This window comes from Rutidosis leptorrhynchoides, chromosome 11 (genome assembly GCF_046630445.1).
Source record: "Rutidosis leptorrhynchoides isolate AG116_Rl617_1_P2 chromosome 11, CSIRO_AGI_Rlap_v1, whole genome shotgun sequence".
NCBI lineage: Eukaryota > Viridiplantae > Streptophyta > Magnoliopsida > Asterales > Asteraceae > Rutidosis > Rutidosis leptorrhynchoides.
The window spans coordinates 112755377-112777853 of record NC_092343.1 but is presented as its reverse complement, the minus strand read 5'-3'; the positions used below and the strand labels follow the sequence as shown (position 1 = coordinate 112777853).

Here is a 22477-nt window from a genome sequence, read left to right as displayed (position 1 = left end):
ATCGTTAGTAATGATCATGCTAACGACCCTACTCGTATTGCCGGATGTTGACTTTTTCGACTCAACGCATCCCGACCACGTTCGCCTTACCCGGATGATAAAGTATTTCGCAATCATAATCCTTTACCACATCCATCCACCTACGTTGACGATAATTCAAATCTCGTTGGTTAAAGAGGTGTTTCAAACTCTTATGATCCGAATAATTCGTACACTTGACACCATACAAGTAGTGGCGCCAAATTTTCAACGCATGAACCACCGCTGCCAATTCAAGATCATGAGTCGGGTATCTCTTTTCGTGTTCCTTTAATTGTCGAGAGACGTAAGCGATGACTTTACCTCTTTGCATTAGAACACACCCGATTCCATTTAATGAGGCATCACAATAAACCGTCATATCTTCGATCCCTTCCGGTAATACCAACACCGGAGCTTGACACAATTTCTCCTTTAATAATTGGAAAGCAATTTCTTGCTCGTTTTCCCAATTAAACCTCACGTTCTTCCTCGTCAACTTTGTCAAAGGAGAAGCAATTTTAGAAAAGTCTTGGATAAACCGACGATAATGACCGGCCAATTCGAGAAAACTTCGAATTTCCGTAGGCGTAGTCGGTTTCGCCCAACTCCTCACCGTCTCAATCTTCCCCGGATCTACTTGGATACCTTCTTTATTCACAATATGGCCAAGGAATTGAACTTCCCTTAGCCAAAATTCATATTTGGAGAATTTTGCATACAACTTCTCCTTCCGCATCGTCTTCAATACTTCACGCAAATGGTGTTCATGTTCCTTCATACTCTTAGAATAAACAAGTATGTCGTCAATGAACATAATTACCGACTTGTCCAACATAGGTTGGCACACTCGGTTCATAAGATCCATGAATGCCGCCGGTGCATTCGTAAGACCAAAAGGCATAACTACAAACTCAAAATGCCCGTAACGGGTTCGAAAAGCCGTTTTCTCTATGTCTTCCTCAAGGACCCGCACTTGATGATAGCCGAACCGTAAGTCAATCTTAGAAAAATACGTTGCACCTTGGAGTTAGTCAAAAAAATGGTCAATTCGAGGCAATGGATAACAATTCTTGATCGTCACTTTGTTCAACTTCCGATAATCGATGCACATCTGCATACTACCATCTTTCTTCTTCACAAACAAAACCGGAGCACCCCATGGCGAGAAACTCGGTCGAATAAAACCCTTTTCAAACAACTCTTGGGTATGATTTAACAACTCTTTCATTTCCGTCGGCGCTAAACGATAAGGTGTTTTAGCAATGGGAGTAGCTCCCGGAACCAACTCAATGCGAAATTCAACTTGTCTTTCCGCCGGAACACCCAGTAATTCATCCGGAAAAACGTCTTCAAATATATTAACCACCAGAATTTCACGAATGGATGGTGGCTCATCACGAGTATCAACTACATGGGCAAGAAAAACCATACCACAACTCTTAAGAAAACGTCGCGCCCGTGCATAAGTGCATAATGGTATGAGTCTTCTTCGTTTGTCGCCATGAATAATCAACTCTCCCCCACTTGAGGTCTTCACACGAATGAACTTATCATGGCATGCAATATTGGCTCTATAAAGATCGAGCCAATCCATACCAACAACAATATCAAACTCAGCCAAAGTCATCGGGATAAGATCAATTTTAAACATTTCGGTACCGAACACAATATTACAATCTTTACACACATCAACCCCTAGAACCGTCTTGCCATCCGCTATTTCAACTTCTACCGGACGACTTAACTTAGCTAGCAGTTTGTTAAGCTTAGACACAAATCAAGGCGACACAAAAGACAAATTAGTACCGCTATCAAATAATATCCTTGCCGGATTAGAGTTAACCATGAAAGTACCTGAGACAACTTCATTGGATTGCTTGGCCTCATCATTGGTCATCAAATAATTTGGCCCCTTAGCCGTGCCCGCCGCCTTCTCCAACCTCTTAACATTATCATTATTCAAATCGGGACACTCCGGCCTTCGTTGCCCTTCTTTACCACAATTGTAACAAGTAAGTTTGGTTGTAGTAGATGGTTTGGTGCAATCACGGGCCATATGTCCCTTTCGTCCACAATTGTGACAAGAATAAGGAAAATCTCCGAAAGCACCTTTCTTCATACTACCAACACTCTCGGAGCCCTTCTTGCTCTTCTTGTTCAAAAAGTTCGAATGACTAGTAGCTTCAAACTTCCTCTTGCCAAAAGTAAAGCCACTCTTTCTCATCATAAGCGCCTCAAAACCTTTGGCCATATTGAACAACTCATCAAAACTCTTCACCACATTTACACTAATCTTATCTTGGTAACTATCGTTCAAGATTCGATAGAAGTCTTCCTTCAACATTTTATCATTCCCGACATACTCCGGGCAAAATTGGGTCTTTGACAAGAAAACGGATTTAACAGTGTTTAAATCCATCGACCCCTTGCCTCAAGGAATGCAACTTGTCCTTAAGCCTTGTAAGATTGGCCGAAGTTCGGTATTCGTCGAAAAACTCCGCCTTGAACTCGTTCCAAGTAAAATCCATACATTGTTCTTCACCATAAACTTGGATTTTCGCATCCCACCACAACTTAGCGTCACCTCTCAACATGCTACAACCATACCTTGTCTTTTTATCAATAGGGCATTCACAAGTACGAAAAGCCCCCTCCATATCGGAGATCCACCGGGCACTCTTAAGTGGGTCTCTTTCGCCCTCAAAAGTAGGAGGTTGAGCATCTTTGAAATTCTTATAGAATTAGTCCCGCCTTCCAACATTATCCTCTTGAAGGACAACCTTAACTTGTTCCTTTACTACGTTGACTAATTGCTCGTCAATCGTATCTAGAAACATCTTCCTAACATCTTCAAGGAAAGACGTACGATGACTTTTCAAAATGGCCTCAACTTTGGCCGTGAACTCGGAGTCCTCGCTCGTGCCCCCATTTTCGGTGTCGTGTCCGTTTCTCATCTTCATTCTATAAAACGAAAGAGGTTAAACAACGAAACAAAAAGACATGACACATATATATACACATATACACCTTACCGCCCCATCTTGCTCAACAATCGTTGTACATTGCTTGTTTGACACGATTCGCACCCGTAATAATGGTAGCTAGTCATTACTACGCGAGCACATCGCATTAACTCACTAGTACAACGTCTATCTCGCTTGATGATTGCAAATACAACACAAAACAAATAGCACAAGGTTAGTTCACATAAACCTATGCACTAACAATTCCCGATCCGACCCAAAGTCCTACAAGTCCCGCATAAAGCGCACACACAATAAAGTCTAAGTCCAGACACCTATCTCAAGTCGCCTAAATCCCTTAGACCATGCTCTGATACCACTTGAAACAACCCAAACCGTATTTCTTACGATAATTTTTTTTAAACAATAAACCATTAGCTACCAAAATAACGGTTACATATAATCCATTCAAACAATATCACAAGTTAAATGTTTACAAAGGCACAAAGGCCATTAACCAAATATATTACAAGTTCGACCCACTTAAATTGATAGTTTTAATCCAAACTACACCCGAGCATGGTTTGGGGCTAAACTACCTAAAACGCTAGGTCGACTTCAAAAGCTTCCACGGTAATCCAACATAGGGAACTAGTATCCTACAACCCCCTTCCCTTTATCCGCACCTGCATCTAAAAAGATAAACAACGAGAGGGGTAAGCTAACGCTTAGTGAATGCAATAATTATACATGTTCATATATAACCTACTTACTTGCAATCACTTACACAATACCGCATACAAACTAGCAATTCGACAACCATACAAGCATCATGCATAAACTACTATCCACAATTCGCAAGAGGCTAGCAACAACAATAGCATATAGTTCACAATTTAATATGCTAAATACAAATTCACACAACCATGGTTAACCAATCGTACAAGGGAACGGTACTTGAAAGACCGTCAGAGTTCATAACATCCATTAGTGTTACTTAAACACCGCGTAATCACTAATCCCCCGGGTGATGTCTTGAACATCGCGACCAACTCACCCCCATGACAATGTGGCATCTTGAACACCACGACGATTCCACATGTCAATCAAAACAATGAGTGGTGTCTTGAACACCACGACAATTCCACTCCCATGACAATGTGGTGTCTTGAATACCGCGACAATTCCACATGTTAATCAAAACAATGAGTGGTGTCTTGAACACCGCGAAAATTCCACTCGTTACTTAGAATATGGTGTCTTGAACACCGCGACACTTCCACATTCATACTACACAAATAAATACATTATATACGTACACGCATAATTATTCCACTCACCTTAATACCAAGATGATGATTATGCACTTCCGAAACTTCAAAGCAACGTACCTAATACATTAAGTACACTTTCAATACGCAACTAGTGGAACTAACCACATTACTTACACTTGAGCATTTAATGAACCAATTGCATTAAATAACTCAACTACACCAAAACCGCTCATAAATGGCCAAGACTCATATTCAATCACTAAAGCTAGTGATTTATAGTCTACTAACTTTAACTAACACAAAATTAGTTTCATCAAAGTCTATGCCCTCTCTCTGATTATAACCCTTAGCAACTAATCTTGCTTTATACCTATCAATTTCACCATTAGATTTATATTTGATTTTATATACCCACTTGCATCCAATTGGTTTTCTATCTTGAGGTAAAACTGTAAGTTCCCAAGTATCATTTCTATATAATGCTTCCATTTATAAGTTCATAGCATCAATCCAATGCTGTGACTTACAGGCCTCCCAGTAAGTAGAAGGTTCAACACTTTTATTCAAAGAAACAACAAAACACAGATTATCAAGACTTAAACTGCTATAATTGACAGTTTTCTCAATGCCATACTTAACTTTTCCTTCAACAACAAAATGATCAAATCTCTTAGGCTGAATAATGTTCCTTTGAGACCTTCTCAAGGTTGAAGAAGGTTCTGGTGTTTCATCAGTATTTAAAATATTTTTTAACTTGCCCTCACGGTGATTTCCTTTAGCATGTAATGTTGCATCAGGTTGTTTACTACCAGTTTGCTCTGCAGAACTAGAATTACCTGGCAGACTACTTCCTGAGCCATCACTACTTAAGTTATCTTCCCCTTCATCATTGGGTCTTTGGGTATTTAGGTTATCATTTTCATACATAAAAAAAAAAAACTTATTTTATTCAAATCATTTGACTCTTTATCAGCAATACATATTAGAAAAACTTATTTTATTCAAATCATTTGACTCTTTATCAGCAACAGAAGTTTCTATTATTTTAAATGGAAAAACATTTTCATAAAATTTTACATCTCTTGAAAACAACACCACTTTACTATCAAAACTGTATAACTTGTACCCTTTCTTTACAGTTGAGTACCCTATCAAAGCACATTTTTCAGATCTTGAAGAAAACTTATCATGATTATCTAAAACATTAGCAAAAGCAAGATAACCAAACACCCTTAAATGGGAAAGACTAGGTTTTTTATGATACACCAGCTCAAAGGGACATTTTCCATTCAGAATAGATGATGGCAGCCTGTTAATCAAATATGTAGCAGTTAATATGCAATCAGACCAAAACTTAAGAGGAACTCCCCCTTGAAACATTAAAGACCTAGCCACATTTAACAAGTGTCTATGTTTTCTTTCTACAATTCTATTCTGTTGTGGAGTGTGTACATAACTTGTTTGGTGTATTATACCATTGTTTGAAGTAAACAAATTCATCTTAGCATTTACAAACTCAGTACCATTATCACTTCTCAAAACTTTAACTTTTTTATTGAATTGATTTTCAAGTTGTTTACAAAACAATTCAACATACCAACTGACTTCATCTTTTGATTTTAACAAAAAAATCCAAACAGCCATTGTGCAGTCATCAACAACAGTTAGAAAAGACCTAAAACCATCTCTGCTAGTGACCATGTATGGACCCTACACATCTAAGTGAACTAGTTCACCTAAATATGTAGTTTTATGATCACTAAGAGGGAATGGTTCTCTTGTTTATTTTGCCTTATGGCAAACATCACAAGGACCATTATTTTTATCACTAGTAAATTGTAAATCATTACTTAAAACACCTAAGACTTGGTCTGCAGGGTGACCAAGTCTACAATGCCAAACAGATTTAGACAACATACTGAAATTATGATTTGTTTTACTACACTCACCAATACAATCATTTTTGAAGATATAAAGACCTTCACACAAACTACCAGTCACAATGGTCTTCCTTGAGACCAGTTCCTGAATATAACAAGCATTTTGATCAAACCCAACAAACAATTTGTTATCTCTGACTAAACAATATACAGATAACAGATTCACACAATATTCAGGAACAACAAGCACATCATAAAGAATCAATTTATCAGATATTCTTAAGTTTCCAATCATTTCAACCTTAGCTCTAGTCCCATTGGGATGATCAACAGTTAAGTTTAGACTGGAAACATCACAAACAGACTCAAATCCTTTATTAGAATTAGTCATGTGATGATTAGCACCTGAGTCTATTATCCAGCCAAAGTTAACATTGGTTTTATCATTCAAATTATGTGAGACAAAGAATTTATTAAAATTTTCATTAAAGAACACATTTAAACTCATAAACTCACCTATCATGTTGGAAAATGAATGTGCAGGTGCACTTTTTCCATCAAGAAAGCTAACAAGCTTAGCAATCTGCTCATTAGACAAAGTGAGAGAAGTAGACCCAGACTTGTTATTGTTGTGACCCGAACTTTTCCATGTTTTTATATATTAAATAAAATTGATATTTACATGATTAAATGTTTCCAACATGTTAAGCAATCAAACTTGTTAAGACTTGATTAATTAAAATAGGTTTCATATAGACAATTGACCACCCAAGTTGACCGGCGATTCACGAACGTTAAAACTTGTAAAAACTATATGATGACATATATATGGATATATATATAGTTAACATGATATTATGATAAGTAAACATATCATTAAGTATATTAACAATGAACTACATATGTAAAAACAAGACTACTAACTTAATGATTTTGAAACGAGACATATATGTAACGATTATCGTTGTAACGACATTTAATGTATATATATCATATTAAGATATATTAATACATAATGATATCATGATAATGTAATAATTTAACATCTCATTTGATTTAATAAACAATGGGTTAACAATATTTAACAAGATCGTTAACCTAAAGGTTTCAAAACAACACTTATATGTAACGACTAACGATGACTTAACGACTCAGTTAAAATGTATATACATGTAGTGTTTTAATATGTATTCATACACTTTTGAAATACTTCAAGACACTTATCAAAATACTTTTACTTAACAAAAATGCTTACAATTACATCCTCGTTCAGTTTCATCAACAATTCTACTCGTATGCACCCGTATTCGTACTCGTACAATACACAGCTTTTAGATGTATGTACTATTGGTATATACACTCCAATGATCAGCTCTTAGCAGCCTATGTGAGTCACCTAACACATGTGGGAACCATCATTTGGCAACTAGCATGAAATATCTCATAAAATTACAAAAATATGAGTAATCATTCATGACTTATTTACATGTAAACAAAATTACACATCCTTTATATCTAATCCATATACCAACGACCAAAAACACCTACAAACACTTTCATTCTTCAATTTTCTTCAACTAATTAATCTCTCTCAAGTTCTATCTTCAAGTTCTAAGTGTTCTTCATAAATTCTACAAGTTCTAGTTTCATAAAATCAAGAATACTTCCAAGTTTGCTAGCTTACTTCCAATCTTTTAGAGTGATCATCCAACCTTAAGAAATCTTTATTATTTACAGTAAGATATCTTTCTAATACAAGGTAATACTCATATTCAAACTTTGATTTAATTTCCATAACTATAACAATCTTATTTCGAGTGGAAATCTTACTTGAACTTGTTTTCGTGTCATGATTCTGCTTCAAGAACTTTCAAGCTATCCAAGGATCCGTTGAAGCTAGATCCATTTTTTTCATTTCCAGTAGCTTTATCCAGAAAACTTGAGGTAGTAATGATGTTCATAACATCATTCGATTCATACATATAAAGCTATCTTATTCGAAGGTTTAAACTTGTAATCACTAGAACATAGTTTAGTTAATTCTAAACTTGTTCGCAAACAAAAGTTAATCCTTCTAACTTGACTTTTAAAATCAACTAAACACATGTTCTATATCTATATGATATGCTAACTTAATGATTTAAAACCTGGAAACACGAAGAACACTGTAAAACCGGACATACGCCGTCGTAGTAACACCGCAGGCTGTTTTGAGTTAGTTAATTAAAAACTATGATAAAATTTGATTTAAAAGTTGTTCTTCTGAGAAAATGATTTTTCTTATGAACATGAAACTATATCCAAAAATCATGGTTAAACTCAAAGTGAAAGTATGTTTTCTAAAACGGTCATCTAGACGTCGTTCTTTCAACTGAAATGACTACCTTTACAAAAACGACTTGTAACTTATATTTCCGACTATAAACCTATACTTTTTCTGTTTAGATTCATAAAATATAGTTCAATATGAAACCATAGCAATTTGATTCACCCAAAACGGATTTAAAATGAAGAAGTTATGGGTAAAACAAGATTGGATAATTTTTCTTGTTGTAGCAACGTGAAAATTGGTAACAAATCTATATTAATCATATCCTAGCTAACTTATATTGTATTATACATGTATTCTAATATATTATGTAATCTTGGGATACCATAGACACGTATGCAAATGTTTTGACATATCATATCGACCCATGTGTATATATTATTTGGAACAACCATAGACACTCTATATGCAGTAATGTGAGAGTTAGCTATACAGGGTTGAGGTTGATTCCAAAAATATATATACTTTGAGTTGTGATCTAGCCTGAGACGTGTATACACTGGGTCGTGGATTGATTCAAGATAATATATATCAATTTTTTTTCTGTACATCTAACGTTGGACAACTAGTTGTAGGTTACTAACGAGGACAGCTGACTTAATAAACTTAAAACATCAAAATATATTAAAAGTGTTGTAAATATATTTTGAACATACTTTTATATATATGTACATATTTGTTATAGGTTCGTGAATCAACCAGTGGCCAAGTCTTACTTCCCGACGAAGTAAAAATCTGTGAAAGTGAGTTATAGTCCCACTTTTAAAATCTAATATTTTTGGGATGAGAATACATGCAGGTTTTATAAATGATTTACAAAATAGACACAAGTACGTGAAACTACATTCTATGGTTGAATTATCGAAATCGAATATGCCCATTTTTATTAAGTCTGGTAATCTAAGAATTAGGAAACAGACACCCTAATTGACGCGAATCCTAAAGATAGATCTATCGGGCCCAACAAGCCCCATCCAAAGTACCGGATGCTTTAATACTTCAAAATTTATATCATGTCTGAAGGAGGATCCTAGAATGATGGGGATATTCTTATATATGCATCTTGTTAATGTCGGTTACCAGGTGTTCACCATATGAATGATTTTTATCTCTATGTATGGGATGTGTATTGAAATATGAAATCTTGTGGTCTATTGTTACGATTTGATATATATATAGGTTAAACCTATAACTCACTAACATTTTTGTTGACGTTTAAAGCATGTTTATTCTCAGGTGAATACTAAGAGCTTCCGCTGTTGCATACTAAAATAAAGACAAGATTTGGAGTCCATGTTTGTATGATATTGTGTAAAAACTGCATTCAAGAAACATATGTCGATGTAATATATTTCTATTGTAAACCATTATGTAATGGTCGTGTGTAAATAGTATATTTTAGATTATCATTATTTGATAATCTACGTAATGTTTTTAAAACCTTTATTGATAAAATAAAGGTTATGGTTGTTTTAAAAATGAATGCAGTCTTTGAAAAACGTCTCATATAGAGGTCAAAACCTCGCAACGAAATCAATTAATATGGAACGTTTATAAACAATATGAATGGGACATTTCAGTACAGGCTGCGCTACATACCAACAATAACTCCGAATCTAGCAATTCAGCTAATGGCGCAAGAAATCGTGTAGGATGCACCTACAAAGAATTCACTGCCTGCAAACCTTTGGAATTTGATGGAACCGAAGGACCGATCGGATTGAAACGGTGGACCGAGAAGGTCGAATCGGTGTTTTCCATAAGTAAGTGTAGTGAAGAGGACAAAGTGAAGTACGCTACTTATACCTTCACATGTACTGCGTTAACATGGTGGAATACCTATCTAGAGCAAGTGGGACAAGATGATGCTTATGCACTACCGTGGTCAGCATTCAAGCACTTGATGAACGAGAAGTACCGTCCCAGAACCGAGGTCAATAAGCTCAAGACAGAACTTAGAGGGTTACGAACCCAAGGATTTGATATTACCACGTACGAAAGACGATTCACAGAATTGTGCCTATTGTGTCCGAGAGCGCTCGAAGATGAGGAAGAGAAGATCGACGCATTTGTGAAAGGATTACCGGAAATAATCCAAGAAGATATAAGTTCACACGAGCCCGCCTCCATATAACAGGCATGTATAATGGCTCACAAACTAGTGAACCAGATTGAGGAAAAAATTAAAGAACAGGCGGCTGAAGAGGCCAATGTGAAGCAAGTCAAAAGAAAGTGGGAGGAAAACGTTGATAAGAATCACCAATACAACAACAACAGCAATTACAACAATAATCGCAACAACTATCCCAACAATCACAACATCAATCGCAACTACAACAAACGGCCCAACAACAACAACAACAACAACAACAACAACAACAACAACAGCAACTACAACAATCATCCCAACAACAATAACAACCGCAACAACAACAACAATCAGAAGCAGCTATGCTAAAGGTGTGAAAAGTATCACTCGGGGTTCTGCACCAAATTTTGCAACAAGTGTAAAAGAAATGGTCATAGCTCGGCGAAGTGTGAGGTCTACGAACCAGGGGTTAACAGAACAAAAGGAACAAATGGTGTCGGAACGAGTAATGGCAGAGCAAGTAGTGTCGGAGCAAGTTATGCCAATGTAGTTTGTTATAAATGTGGAAAACCGGGCCACATTATTAGAAATTTCCCGAACCAGGAGAACACGAATGGACAAGGTCGTGGAAGAGTTTTTAATATTAATGCGGCAGAGGCACAGGAAGACCCGGAGCTTGTTACGGGTACGTTTCTTATTAAAAATAAATCTGCTTACGTTTTATTTGATTCGGGTGCGGATAGAAGCTATATGAGTAGATATTTTTGTGCTAAATTAAGTTGTCCATTGATGCCGTTGGATAGTAAATTTTTACTCGAATTAGCAAACGGTAAATTAATTTCAGCAGATTATATATGCCGGAATCGAGAAATTAAACTGGGTAGCGAAATATTTAAGATTGATTTGATACCCGTAGAGTTAGGGAGTTTTGATGTAATAGTTGGCATGGACTGGCTGAAGAAGGTGAAAGCAGAGATCGTTTGTTATAAAAATGCAATTCGCATTGTACGAGAAGAAGGAGAACCCTTAATGGTGTACGGAGAAAAGGGCAACACGAAGCTACATCTTATTAGTAATTTGAAGGCATAAAAACTAATAAGAAAAGGTTGCTATGCTGTTCTAGCACACGTCGAGAAAGTACAAACTGAAGAAAAGAGCATCAATGATGTTCCCGTCGTAAAAGAATTTCCCGATGTATTTCTGAAAGAATTACCGGGACTACCTCCACATCGATCTGTTGAATTTCAAATAGATCTTGTACCAGGAGCTGCACCAATAGCTCGTGCTCCTTATAGACTCGCACCCAGGGAGATTTAAGAACTGCAAAGCCAACTGCAAGAACTATTAGAACGTGGTTTCATTCGACCAAGCACATCACCATGGGGAGCTCCTGTTTTGTTTGTCAAGAAGAAGGATGGTACATTTAGGTTGTGTATTGACTACAGAGAGTTGAACAAACTTACCATCAAAAACCGCTATCCACTGCCAAGAATTGACGACTTATTTGATCAACTACAAGGCTCGTCGGTTTATTCGAAGATCGATTTACGTTCTGGATATTATCAAATGCGAGTAAAAGAGGATGATTTTCCAAAAACTGCTTTTAGGACGCGTTATGGTCATTACGAGTTTATGGTTATGCCGTTTGGATTGACTAACACACCAGCTGTGTTCATGGACCTTATGAACCGAGTGTGCGGGCCATATCTTGACAAGTTTGTCATTGTTTTCATCGATGACATACTTATTTACTCAAAGAATGATTAAGAGCACGAAGAACATTTGAGAAAAGTGCTAGAAGTATTGACGAAAGAAAAACTGTACGCTAAGTTTTCAAAGTGTGCATTTTGGTTGGAAGAAGTTCAATTCCTCGGTCACATAGTGAACAAAAAAGGTATCCAGGTGGACCCGGCAAAGATCGAAACCGTTGAAAAGTGGGAAACCCCAAAAACTCCGAAGCATATACGTCAATTTTTAGGATTGGCTGGTTACTACAGAAGATTCATCCAAGATTTCTCCAAAATAGCAAAACCCTTGACTGCATTAACGCATAAAGGGAAGAAATTTGAATGGAAGGATGAACAAGAGAAGGCGTTTCAATTATTGAAGAAAAAGCTAACTACGGCACCTATATTGTCATTGCCTGAAGGGAATGATGATTTTGTGATTTATTTTGACACATCAAAGCAAGGTCTCGATTGCGTATTAATGCAACGGATGAAGGTGATTGCTTATGCGTCTAGACAATTGAAGATTCACGAGCAAAATTATACGACTCATGATTTGGAATTAGGCGCGGTTGTTTTTGCATTAAAGACTTGGAGGCACTACTTATATGGGGTCAAAAGTATTATATATACCGACCACAAAAGTCTTCAACACATATTTAATCAGAAACAACTGAATATGAGGCAGTGTAGGTGGATTGAATTGTTGAATGATTACGACTTTGAGATTCGTTACCACCCGGGGAAGGCAAATGTGGTAGCCGACGCCTTGAGCAGAAAGGACAGAAAACCCATTCGAGTAAAATCTATGAATATAATGATTCACACTAACCTTACTACTCAAATAAAGGAGGCGCAACAAGGAGTTTTAAAAGTGGGAAATTTAAAGGATGAAATACCCAAAGGATCGGAGAAGCATCTTAATATTCGGGAAGACGGAACCCGGTATAGGGCTGAAAGAATTTGGGTACTAAAATTTGGAGATATGAGAGAAATGGTACTTAGAGAAACTCATAAAACCAGATACTCAATACATCCTGGAACGGGGAAGATGTACAAGGATCTTAAGAAACATTTTTGGTGGCCAGGTATGAAAGTCGATATTGCTAAATATGTAGGAGAATATTTGACGTGTTCTAAGGTCAAAGCTGAACATCAGAAACCATCAGGTCTACTACAACAACCTGAAATCCCGGAATGAAAATGGGAAAACATTACCATGGATTTCATTACTAAATTGCCAAGGACTGCAAGTGGTTATGATACTATTTGGGTAATAGTTGATCGTCTCACCAAGTCAGCACACTTTCTGCCAATAAGAGAAGATGACAAGATGGAGAAGTTAGCACGACTGTATTTGAAGAAAGTCATCTCCAGACATGGAATACCAATCTCTATTATCTCTGATAGGGATGGCAGATTTATTTCAAGATTCTGGCAGACATTAAAGCAAGCATTAGGAACTCGTCTAGACATGAGTACTGCCTATCATCCATAAGCTGATAGGCAGAGCAAAAGGACGATACAAACGCTTGAAGACATGCTACGAGCATGTGTTATTGATTTCAGAAACAGTTGGGATCGACATCTACCGTTAGCAGAATTTTCCTACAACAACAGCTATCATTAAAGCATTGAGATGGCGCCGTTTGAAGTACTTTATGGTAGAAAGTGCAGGTCTCCGATTTGTTGGAGTGAAGTGGGCGATAGACAGATTACGGGTCTGGAGATAATACAAGAAACTACCGAGAAGATCATCCAAATTCAACAACGGTTGAAAACCGCCCAAAGTTGACAAAAGAGCTACGCCGACATTAAAAGAAAAGACATAGAATTTGAAATTGGAGAAATGGTCATGCTTAAGGTTGCACCTTGGAAAGGTGTTGTTCGATTTGGTAAACGGGGGAAATTAAATCCAAGGTATATTGGACCATTCAAGATTATTGATCCTGTCGGACCAGTAGCTTACCGACTTGAGTTACCTCAACAACTTGCGAATGTACATAACACTTTCCACGTCTCGAATTTGAAGAAATGTTTTGCTAAAGAAGATCTCACTATTCCATTGGATGAAATCCAAATCAATGAAAAACTTCTATTCATTGAAGAACCCGTCGAAATAATGGATCGTGAGGTTAAGAGACTTAAACAAAACAAGATACCGATTGTTAAGGTTCGATGGAATGCTCGTAGAGGACCCGAGTTCACCTGTGAGCGTGAAGATCAGATGAAGAAGAAATACCCGCATCTATTTCTAGAAGATTCGTCAACACTTTCAACAACTTAAAATTTCAGGACGAAATTTATTTAACGGGTAGGTACTGTAGTGACCCGAACTTTTCCATGTTTTTATATATTAAATGAAATTGATATTTACATGATTAAATGTTTCCAACATGTTAAGCAATCAAACTTGTTAAGACTTGATTAATTGAAATAGGTTTCATATAGACAATTGACCACCCAAGTTGACCGGCGATTCACGAACGTTAAAACTTGTAAAAACTATATGATGACATATATATGGATATATATATATAGTTAACATGGTATTATGATAAGTAAACATATCATTAAGTATATTAACAATGAACTACATATGTAAAAACAAGACTACTAACTTAATGATTTTGAAACGAGACATATATGTAACGATTATCGTTGTAACGACATTTAATGTATATATATCATATTAAGATATATTAATACATCATGATATCATGATAATGTAATAATTTAACATCTCATTTGATTTAATAAACAATGGGTTAACAACATTTAACAAGATCGTTAACCTAAAGGTTTCAAAACAACACTTACATGTAACGACTAACGATGACTTAACGACTCAGTTAAAATGTATATACATGTAGTGTTTTAATATGTATTCATACACTTTTGAAATACTTCAAGACACTTATCAAAATACTTCTACTTAACAAAAATGCTTACAATTACATCCTCGTTCAGTTTCATCAACAATTCTACTCGTATGCACCCGTATTCGTACTCGTACAATACACAACTTTTAGATGTATGTACTATTGGTATATACACTCCAATTATCAGCTCTTAGCAGCCCATGTGAGTCATATAACATATGTGGGAACCATCATTTGGCAACTAGCATGAAATATCTCATAAAATTATAAAAATATGAGTAATCATTCATGACTTATTTACATGTAAATAAAATTACACATCCTTTATATCTAATCCATATAACAACGACCAAAAACACCTACAAACACTTTCATTCTTCAATTTTCTTCATCTTATTAATCTCTCTCAAGTTCTATTTCAAGTTCTAAGTGTTCTTCATAAATTCTACAAGTTCTAGTTTCATAAAATCAAGAATACTTCCAAGTTTGCTAGCTTACTTCCAATCTTTTAGAGTGATCATCCAACCTCAAGAAATCTTTATTATTTACAGTAATATATCTTTCTAATACAAGGTAATACTCATATTCAAACTTTGATTTAATTTCTATAACTATAACAATCTTATTTCGAGTGGAAATCTTACTTGAACTTGTTTTCGTGTCATGATTCTGCTTCAAGAACTTTCAAGCCATCCAAGGATCCTTTGAAGCTAGATCCATTTTTTTAATTTCCAGTAGCTTTATCCAGAAAACTTGAGGTAGTAATGATGTTCATAACATCATTCGATTCATACATATAAAGCTATCTTATTCGAAGGTTTAAACTTGTAATCACTAGAACATAGTTTAGTTAATTCTAAACTTGTTCGCAAATAAAAGTTAATCCTTCTAACTTGACTTTTAAAATCAACTAAACACATATTCTATATCTATATGATATGCTAACTTAATGATTTAAAACCTAGAAATACGAAGAACACTGTAAAATCGGACATACGCCGTCGTAGTAACACCGCAGGCTGTTTTGAGTTAGTTAATTAAAAACTATGATAAAATTTGATTTAAAAGTTGTTCTTCTGAGAAAATGATTTTTCTTATGAACATGAAACTATATCCAAAAATCATGGTTAAACTCAAAGTGGAAGTATGTTTTCTAAAACGGTCATCTAGACGTCGTTCTTTCGACTGAAATGACTACCTTTACAAAAACAACTTGTAACTTATATTTCCGACTATAAACCTATACTTTTTCTATTTAGATTTATAAAATATAGTTCAATATGAAACCATAGCAATTTGATTCACTCAAAACGGATTTAAAATGAAGAAGTTATGGGTAAAACAAGATTGGATAATTTTTCTTGTTGTAGCAACGTGAAAATTGGTAACAAATCTATATTAATCATATCCTAGCTAACTTATATTGTATTATACATGTATTCTAATATATTATGTAATCTTGGGATACCATATACACGTATGCAAATGTTTTGACATATCATATCGACCCATGTGTATATATTATTTGGAACAACCATAGACACTCTATATGCAGTAATGTGGGAGTTAGCTATACAGGGTTGAGGTTGATTCTAAATATATATATACTTTGAGTTGTGATCTAGCCTGAGACGTGTATACACTGGGTCGTGGATTGATTCAAGATAATATATATCAATTTTTTTCTGTACATCTAACGTTGGACAACTAGTTGTAGGTTACTAACGAGGACAGTTGACTTAATAAACTTAAAACATCAAAATGTATTAAAAGTGTTGTAAATATATTTTGAATATATTTTGATATATATGTACATATTTATTATAGGTTCGTGAATCGACCAGTGGCCAAGTCTTACTTCCCGACGAAGTAAAAATCTGTGAAAGTGAGTTATAGTCCCACTTTTAAAATCTAATATTTTTAGGATGAGAATACATGCAGGTTTTATAAATGATTTACAAAATAGACACAAGTACGTGAAACTACATTCTATGGTTGAATTATCCAAATCGAATATGCCCCTTTTTATTAAGTCTGGTAATCTAAGAATTAGGGAACAGACACCCTAATTGACGCGAATCCTAAAGATAGATCTATTGGGCCTAACAAACCCCATCCAAAGTACCGGATGCTTTAGTACTTCGAAATTTATATCATATCCGAAGGGTGTCCTGGAATGATGGGAATATTCTTATATATGCATCTTGTTAATGTCGGTTACCAGGTGTTCACCATATGAATGATTTTTATCTCTATGTATGGGATGTATATTGAAATATGAAATCTTGTGGTCTATTGTTACGATTTGATATATATAGGTTAAACCTATAACTCACCAACATTTTTGTTGACGTTTAAAGCATGTTTATTCTTAGGTGAATATTAAGAGCTTCCGCTGTTGCATACTAAAATAAAGACAAGATTTGGAGTCCATGTTTGTATGATATTATGTAAAAACTACATTCAAGAAACATATGTCGATGTAATATATTTCTATTGTAAACTATTATGGAATGGTCGTGTGTAAACAGTATATTTTAGATTATCATTATTTTATAATCTACGTAATGCTTTTGAAACCTTTATTGATAAAATAAAGGTTATGGTTGTTTTAAAAATGAATACAGTCTTTGAAAAACGACTCATATAGAGGTCAAAACCTCGCAACGAAATCAATTACTATGGAACGTTTATAATCAATATGAACGGGACATTTCAGTTATCACCATTATTAGTAACACTGTTACTAGAATTAGAATTAGACACACAAGATGAATTATTGAAATTTTTCCTTTTAAAATTTGGTGGATATCCAACAACCTCAAAGCATCTATCCACAGTGTGATTAGTCATACCACACTTGGTACACTTTAAATTATTATTTCTTGGAGGATATCCAACTATTTCATAACATTTTTCAATTGTATGACCAATTCTACCACATTTTTTACACTCAATTTTAGAATTAGAATTAGTATTTCCAATTCTTGGTTTACCAGAATTAGCAAAGAAAGCAGATGACTCATTAACAGATTTCTTATCTTGCACACCTCTATGTGACTCTTCTCTAGAGACAATAGAAAATGCTGTTTTAACAGATGGTAAAGGATCACTAGTCAATATAGTGGTCCTTACTGGCTGATAGGAATCATCCAGTCCCATCAAGAATTTCATTAATTTTCTCTGTTTATAATGTTCTTTCCTTTCCTTATCAGCAGCACAATCACAAGATGGCAATTTACACAGAATATCATATTGTTTCTAAAGTGAGTTAAGTTTGTGATAATAATCTGATATAGGAGTACCATTTTGTGTTAACTGTGCAATTTTTTATTCCAAATTAAACATCACAGAGCCATCAACTTTGTCATACGTTTCTTTCAACTCATCCCAAACAACAGAATCAAATTTAGAATATATTTGACCATATTACAATTCATCAGAAACACAACCTAAAATCCAAGAAAGGACAACAGCATTACACCTTTCCCATTGACCTGCTAATACTTCATCTTGATCATCTTTTTTCAATTGTACCTTTTATAAAACCAATCTTGTTTTTAGTTTGTAAAGCTAATTCCATTGCACAAGCCCAAGATTTATAATTCTCTGTTCCTTTAAGTTTGAAATTTATTAAAGGTGTACTGCTGATGTCACTAGCATGAAGGTAAAGTGGATCTCCAAAATCCAATTTACTTATCATGGTTACAGAATCACCACTATCACTCATTTTGACAGAAAAACAACAAACATATACCAGATAGTAAACAGATAACAGATAATGAACAGATAATAAATAGCAAATACAAACGAACAGATAACAGATAGCAAATAAAAGAAGATTGTCCTAGCTATAGGCCAAGTATAACACGTAGGGGCAGTTGATTCCTGTAAGCACAGAAACTCATACGTGTAGAAACTTGCTACAAATCACAGGTATGAAGAAATATCCTTACAGAGTACTCCTCCGTAATATTATTTTAAGACGCCAGCGGAAGCAACTTCTTGAATAAAATTCAAGAACAAACCAGAATCACCGATTAGGGTTTTGAACAACAAACCCTAAATTTTAAGAACCACGTCCTCAGATCTAGCCCGATAAGACAAACCAAACACACCGATTCACTTGAGATTAGAGATCCCAAATAAACCCTAATTTGATCGAAAATTACCAATTTCACGAAACCCTAAAACAAAACAATCGAACCCACTCGAATCGAGCAATCGCTCTGATACCATGAACAAACAAGTGAATGATCTAGAAAATCACCACAAACCACTACACTTTACAGATTAAAACCAAAGAAATCACAAAACGAAGAGTTTATCTCTTTTTACCAAAAACAAATACAATGAAAACTGAATGAACCGTCTATAGTAGCTAACCCTAGCCTGCCTTTTATATAATCAGAAAGACAATAATCATAAACTACAAACAGACCCCTGGACTATTAAAACTTTGAATAAATAACATAAATGGTCCCTGTAGTTTCTTTCTGTATTATTGGAATGGATACTCAAACACAACTACGTCCCATCTGTGTACTATCTACCTTGGACCCCACACCAGGTGCATTTTCCAATAATAGAGAGTACATAATTCGCAAAGTGTTTGAGCCTTCATAGACAGCAACAAGTACCAGCTACATTCTGAATCTTGACAGCAACCAAGTCTGCTCTCATGATCCAAGACTACAACCATCACCAAACCATCTACATACCTGTTGCTCAACCAAACAAGTATTAGAAAGTGATAAAACAAACAATCAAATGTTTAGATTGTCACTTTAACATCACCTATACGGGCTATACATGAATATTCATTTTCATGTATACGTACAAGTTGCTAAGTGAATTTTCAACCACACATTAGCAAGACTTCTCACAGTGTAGCGTTATCAAGGGTTTTTTTGCCTCCATCGCGCCCTCATCGCGCGCCAGTGCGGCATGATGGAGGAATAATTCGGCAAGTTCTATTCGGATGATTCGGATGATTTCTAAATGTTTAACTTAATTCTTGTTGTGATTGTGTTAAATGTTTAGTTTAAAAAAAAATGTAACCGTGTTTGTGTTTTAATTAATAAAAGTGATATTAAAAAAAAAATTATATGTTATAATTAGTAAAAATAATAATAATAATAATAATAATAATAATAATAATAATAATAATAATAACAATAATAAAAATAATTCAAACAAAATGAAAAACAAAATTAAAATGTGGAACCAATTTAACCCATCACACATCCATCACGTCTACCGCTACAAACTCCATCACGTTATCACCTTTGTCAAATCACCACTATACTCAACAAAACACTCATCACACCCCATCACCACTAATAATGGTGTAAACCAATTTGAAACCATGATATGGCATACGGTGTCATCTTTGACTTGAATAAGTTGGCACTATATTTTTTTCTCTTTCAACTTTGTCTGCTGAATTTTTAAACAATTTGCACTATTGTCCAACAATGCTCTTCTATATAACTCCAACTACATTTAAACTACTCCATCATTCATCAAAGTGAACTTGTTAAAATACAATAAGTGTAAATTTAACTAAAAAAAATGTTAGGAAGAATATCAGATGATGTGGAAGTGAAGGCATCAATTAGTGAAGCATGGGAGGTTTACAATTCAGCAAAGATTGCGAGGATTATACAAGAAGAACTCGGTTATCTTTTTACCGTCGCCCTCGTTGCAGGAGATGGGGGCATAGGCACCATTTTACAAGTAACCTTTCGTCCAGGTAAACCGTCTCTCATATCTTATAAGGTGATAATTCGTACACAACCAACTTTAATTTTATCCATACACCATCGAACATGTTATAACTGTTATACTGTACAACAACATAAAGTATATTCGATTATGTAATGAATTAAAAATTACTCCATAGTTATAGTTGTATACAAATCACTTTCCATTTTATAACTGCTATTACAACTACTAGATATTTGTGAATACTAAAATACTTTTTGATTCAACCACAAAACATTAGGTGTATCAACGCTAACACCGTACAAGGAAAAGTTTACGAAGATTGATCATGAGAAAAAGAGGAGAGAAATTGAAATTATTGAAGGAGGCTATCTTGATGATTTCGGGTTAACATCTTGTCGTGTTATAATTGAGTTAATAGAAAAACCAAACGATAAATCGTCATGCATCGTTAGACTTTCATTTGAATACGAAGCTAATGAAGGTCTTGATCTTAGCAATCTAAATATAAATCTTTATTTGAACTCAATCAAAGTTATTAACCGATCCATCGAGTACGAGACAAGCAAGAAGGTGTGATCTTTATTTGTGTACTCCATTTATATACTTCTTTACCTCGGGTAGAAGTATAATCATTTATATGCTATTTCCTCGTTAAGTAATTTTGTAGTAGTTGATGTTGAATTTGTGTGATCTTTGTGGAATAACTTTTTTTGCAATATGTATTATCTTTGGTGGATGAAATAATGAAATTGTCAAACCTTCAAATTTTTTTGAGGTGGGTCTGTTTCAAAGAAAAACTTAAACTCTGCAATTGCTATGTTTATAGGCTCTTTATTTTTATATTGTGATCTTAATTTAGATTTTGGATATGAGTCTATTTGGAAAAGAATTTCTTTTTCTATACCTTATATAAAGATAATTTCTTTAAATTAAGTGACAGATAAGAGAAAGAAATAACACATTAATTTTCTTAATTAATTGATTAAGAACAATATAAAAATAAATCAGCACGTGAATAAGTGAAAATAAACAGATGTTTCTTCATTTTGTTGTCAAACCTAGATAATAATGACAATTATATTATATTTATATTTAATTTAAATTTATTTATATGAATATGAAAGTTTAAAAATTGACTACAATTAGATCTTTGGTTTTTTTTAGTCTTCACCTAATTTATAGATGTCTAAAGTCTAGGTCATGATCTTAAAATTAAACTACAAAACATATGAAAGTTTAAAAATTGACTAAAATACAATCTGAGGTTTTTTATTCTTCACCTAATTTATAGATATCTAAAGTCTAGGTCATAATCTTAAAACTACAAAATGACCAGTACGTAGCCGATTGATGCAATTGCCTTATACAAAATCTTATATTACTTTATAATTTGGTGACTTCTGACATTTGAGTTTGACATGTTAAAAATTTAATTGACTCAAACTTTAAGTTAAAACGGTCTAAGTTCGAACATTTTATGGTGCGTTGGATATATGAGTTTTGGCATTTTAGATTGAGTTCGAACAAGATTATGAGTGTAAATGACTTTATTATTTTAACTGATATAATATAATATTTTGAA

General features: G+C 34.6%; 1 protein-coding gene across 1 annotated transcript; it reads left to right on the top strand.

The window, feature by feature from the left end:
* Positions 1-20739: 20739 nt before the first annotated feature.
* LOC139874875 (norbelladine synthase-like) lies at positions 20740-21471 on the top strand. The gene is made up of 2 exons (XM_071862268.1): positions 20740-20920; positions 21173-21471. Exons 1-2 carry the CDS (start codon positions 20740-20742, stop codon positions 21469-21471), a joined length of 480 nt encoding a protein of 159 aa, XP_071718369.1.
* Positions 21472-22477: the final 1006 nt, after the last annotated feature.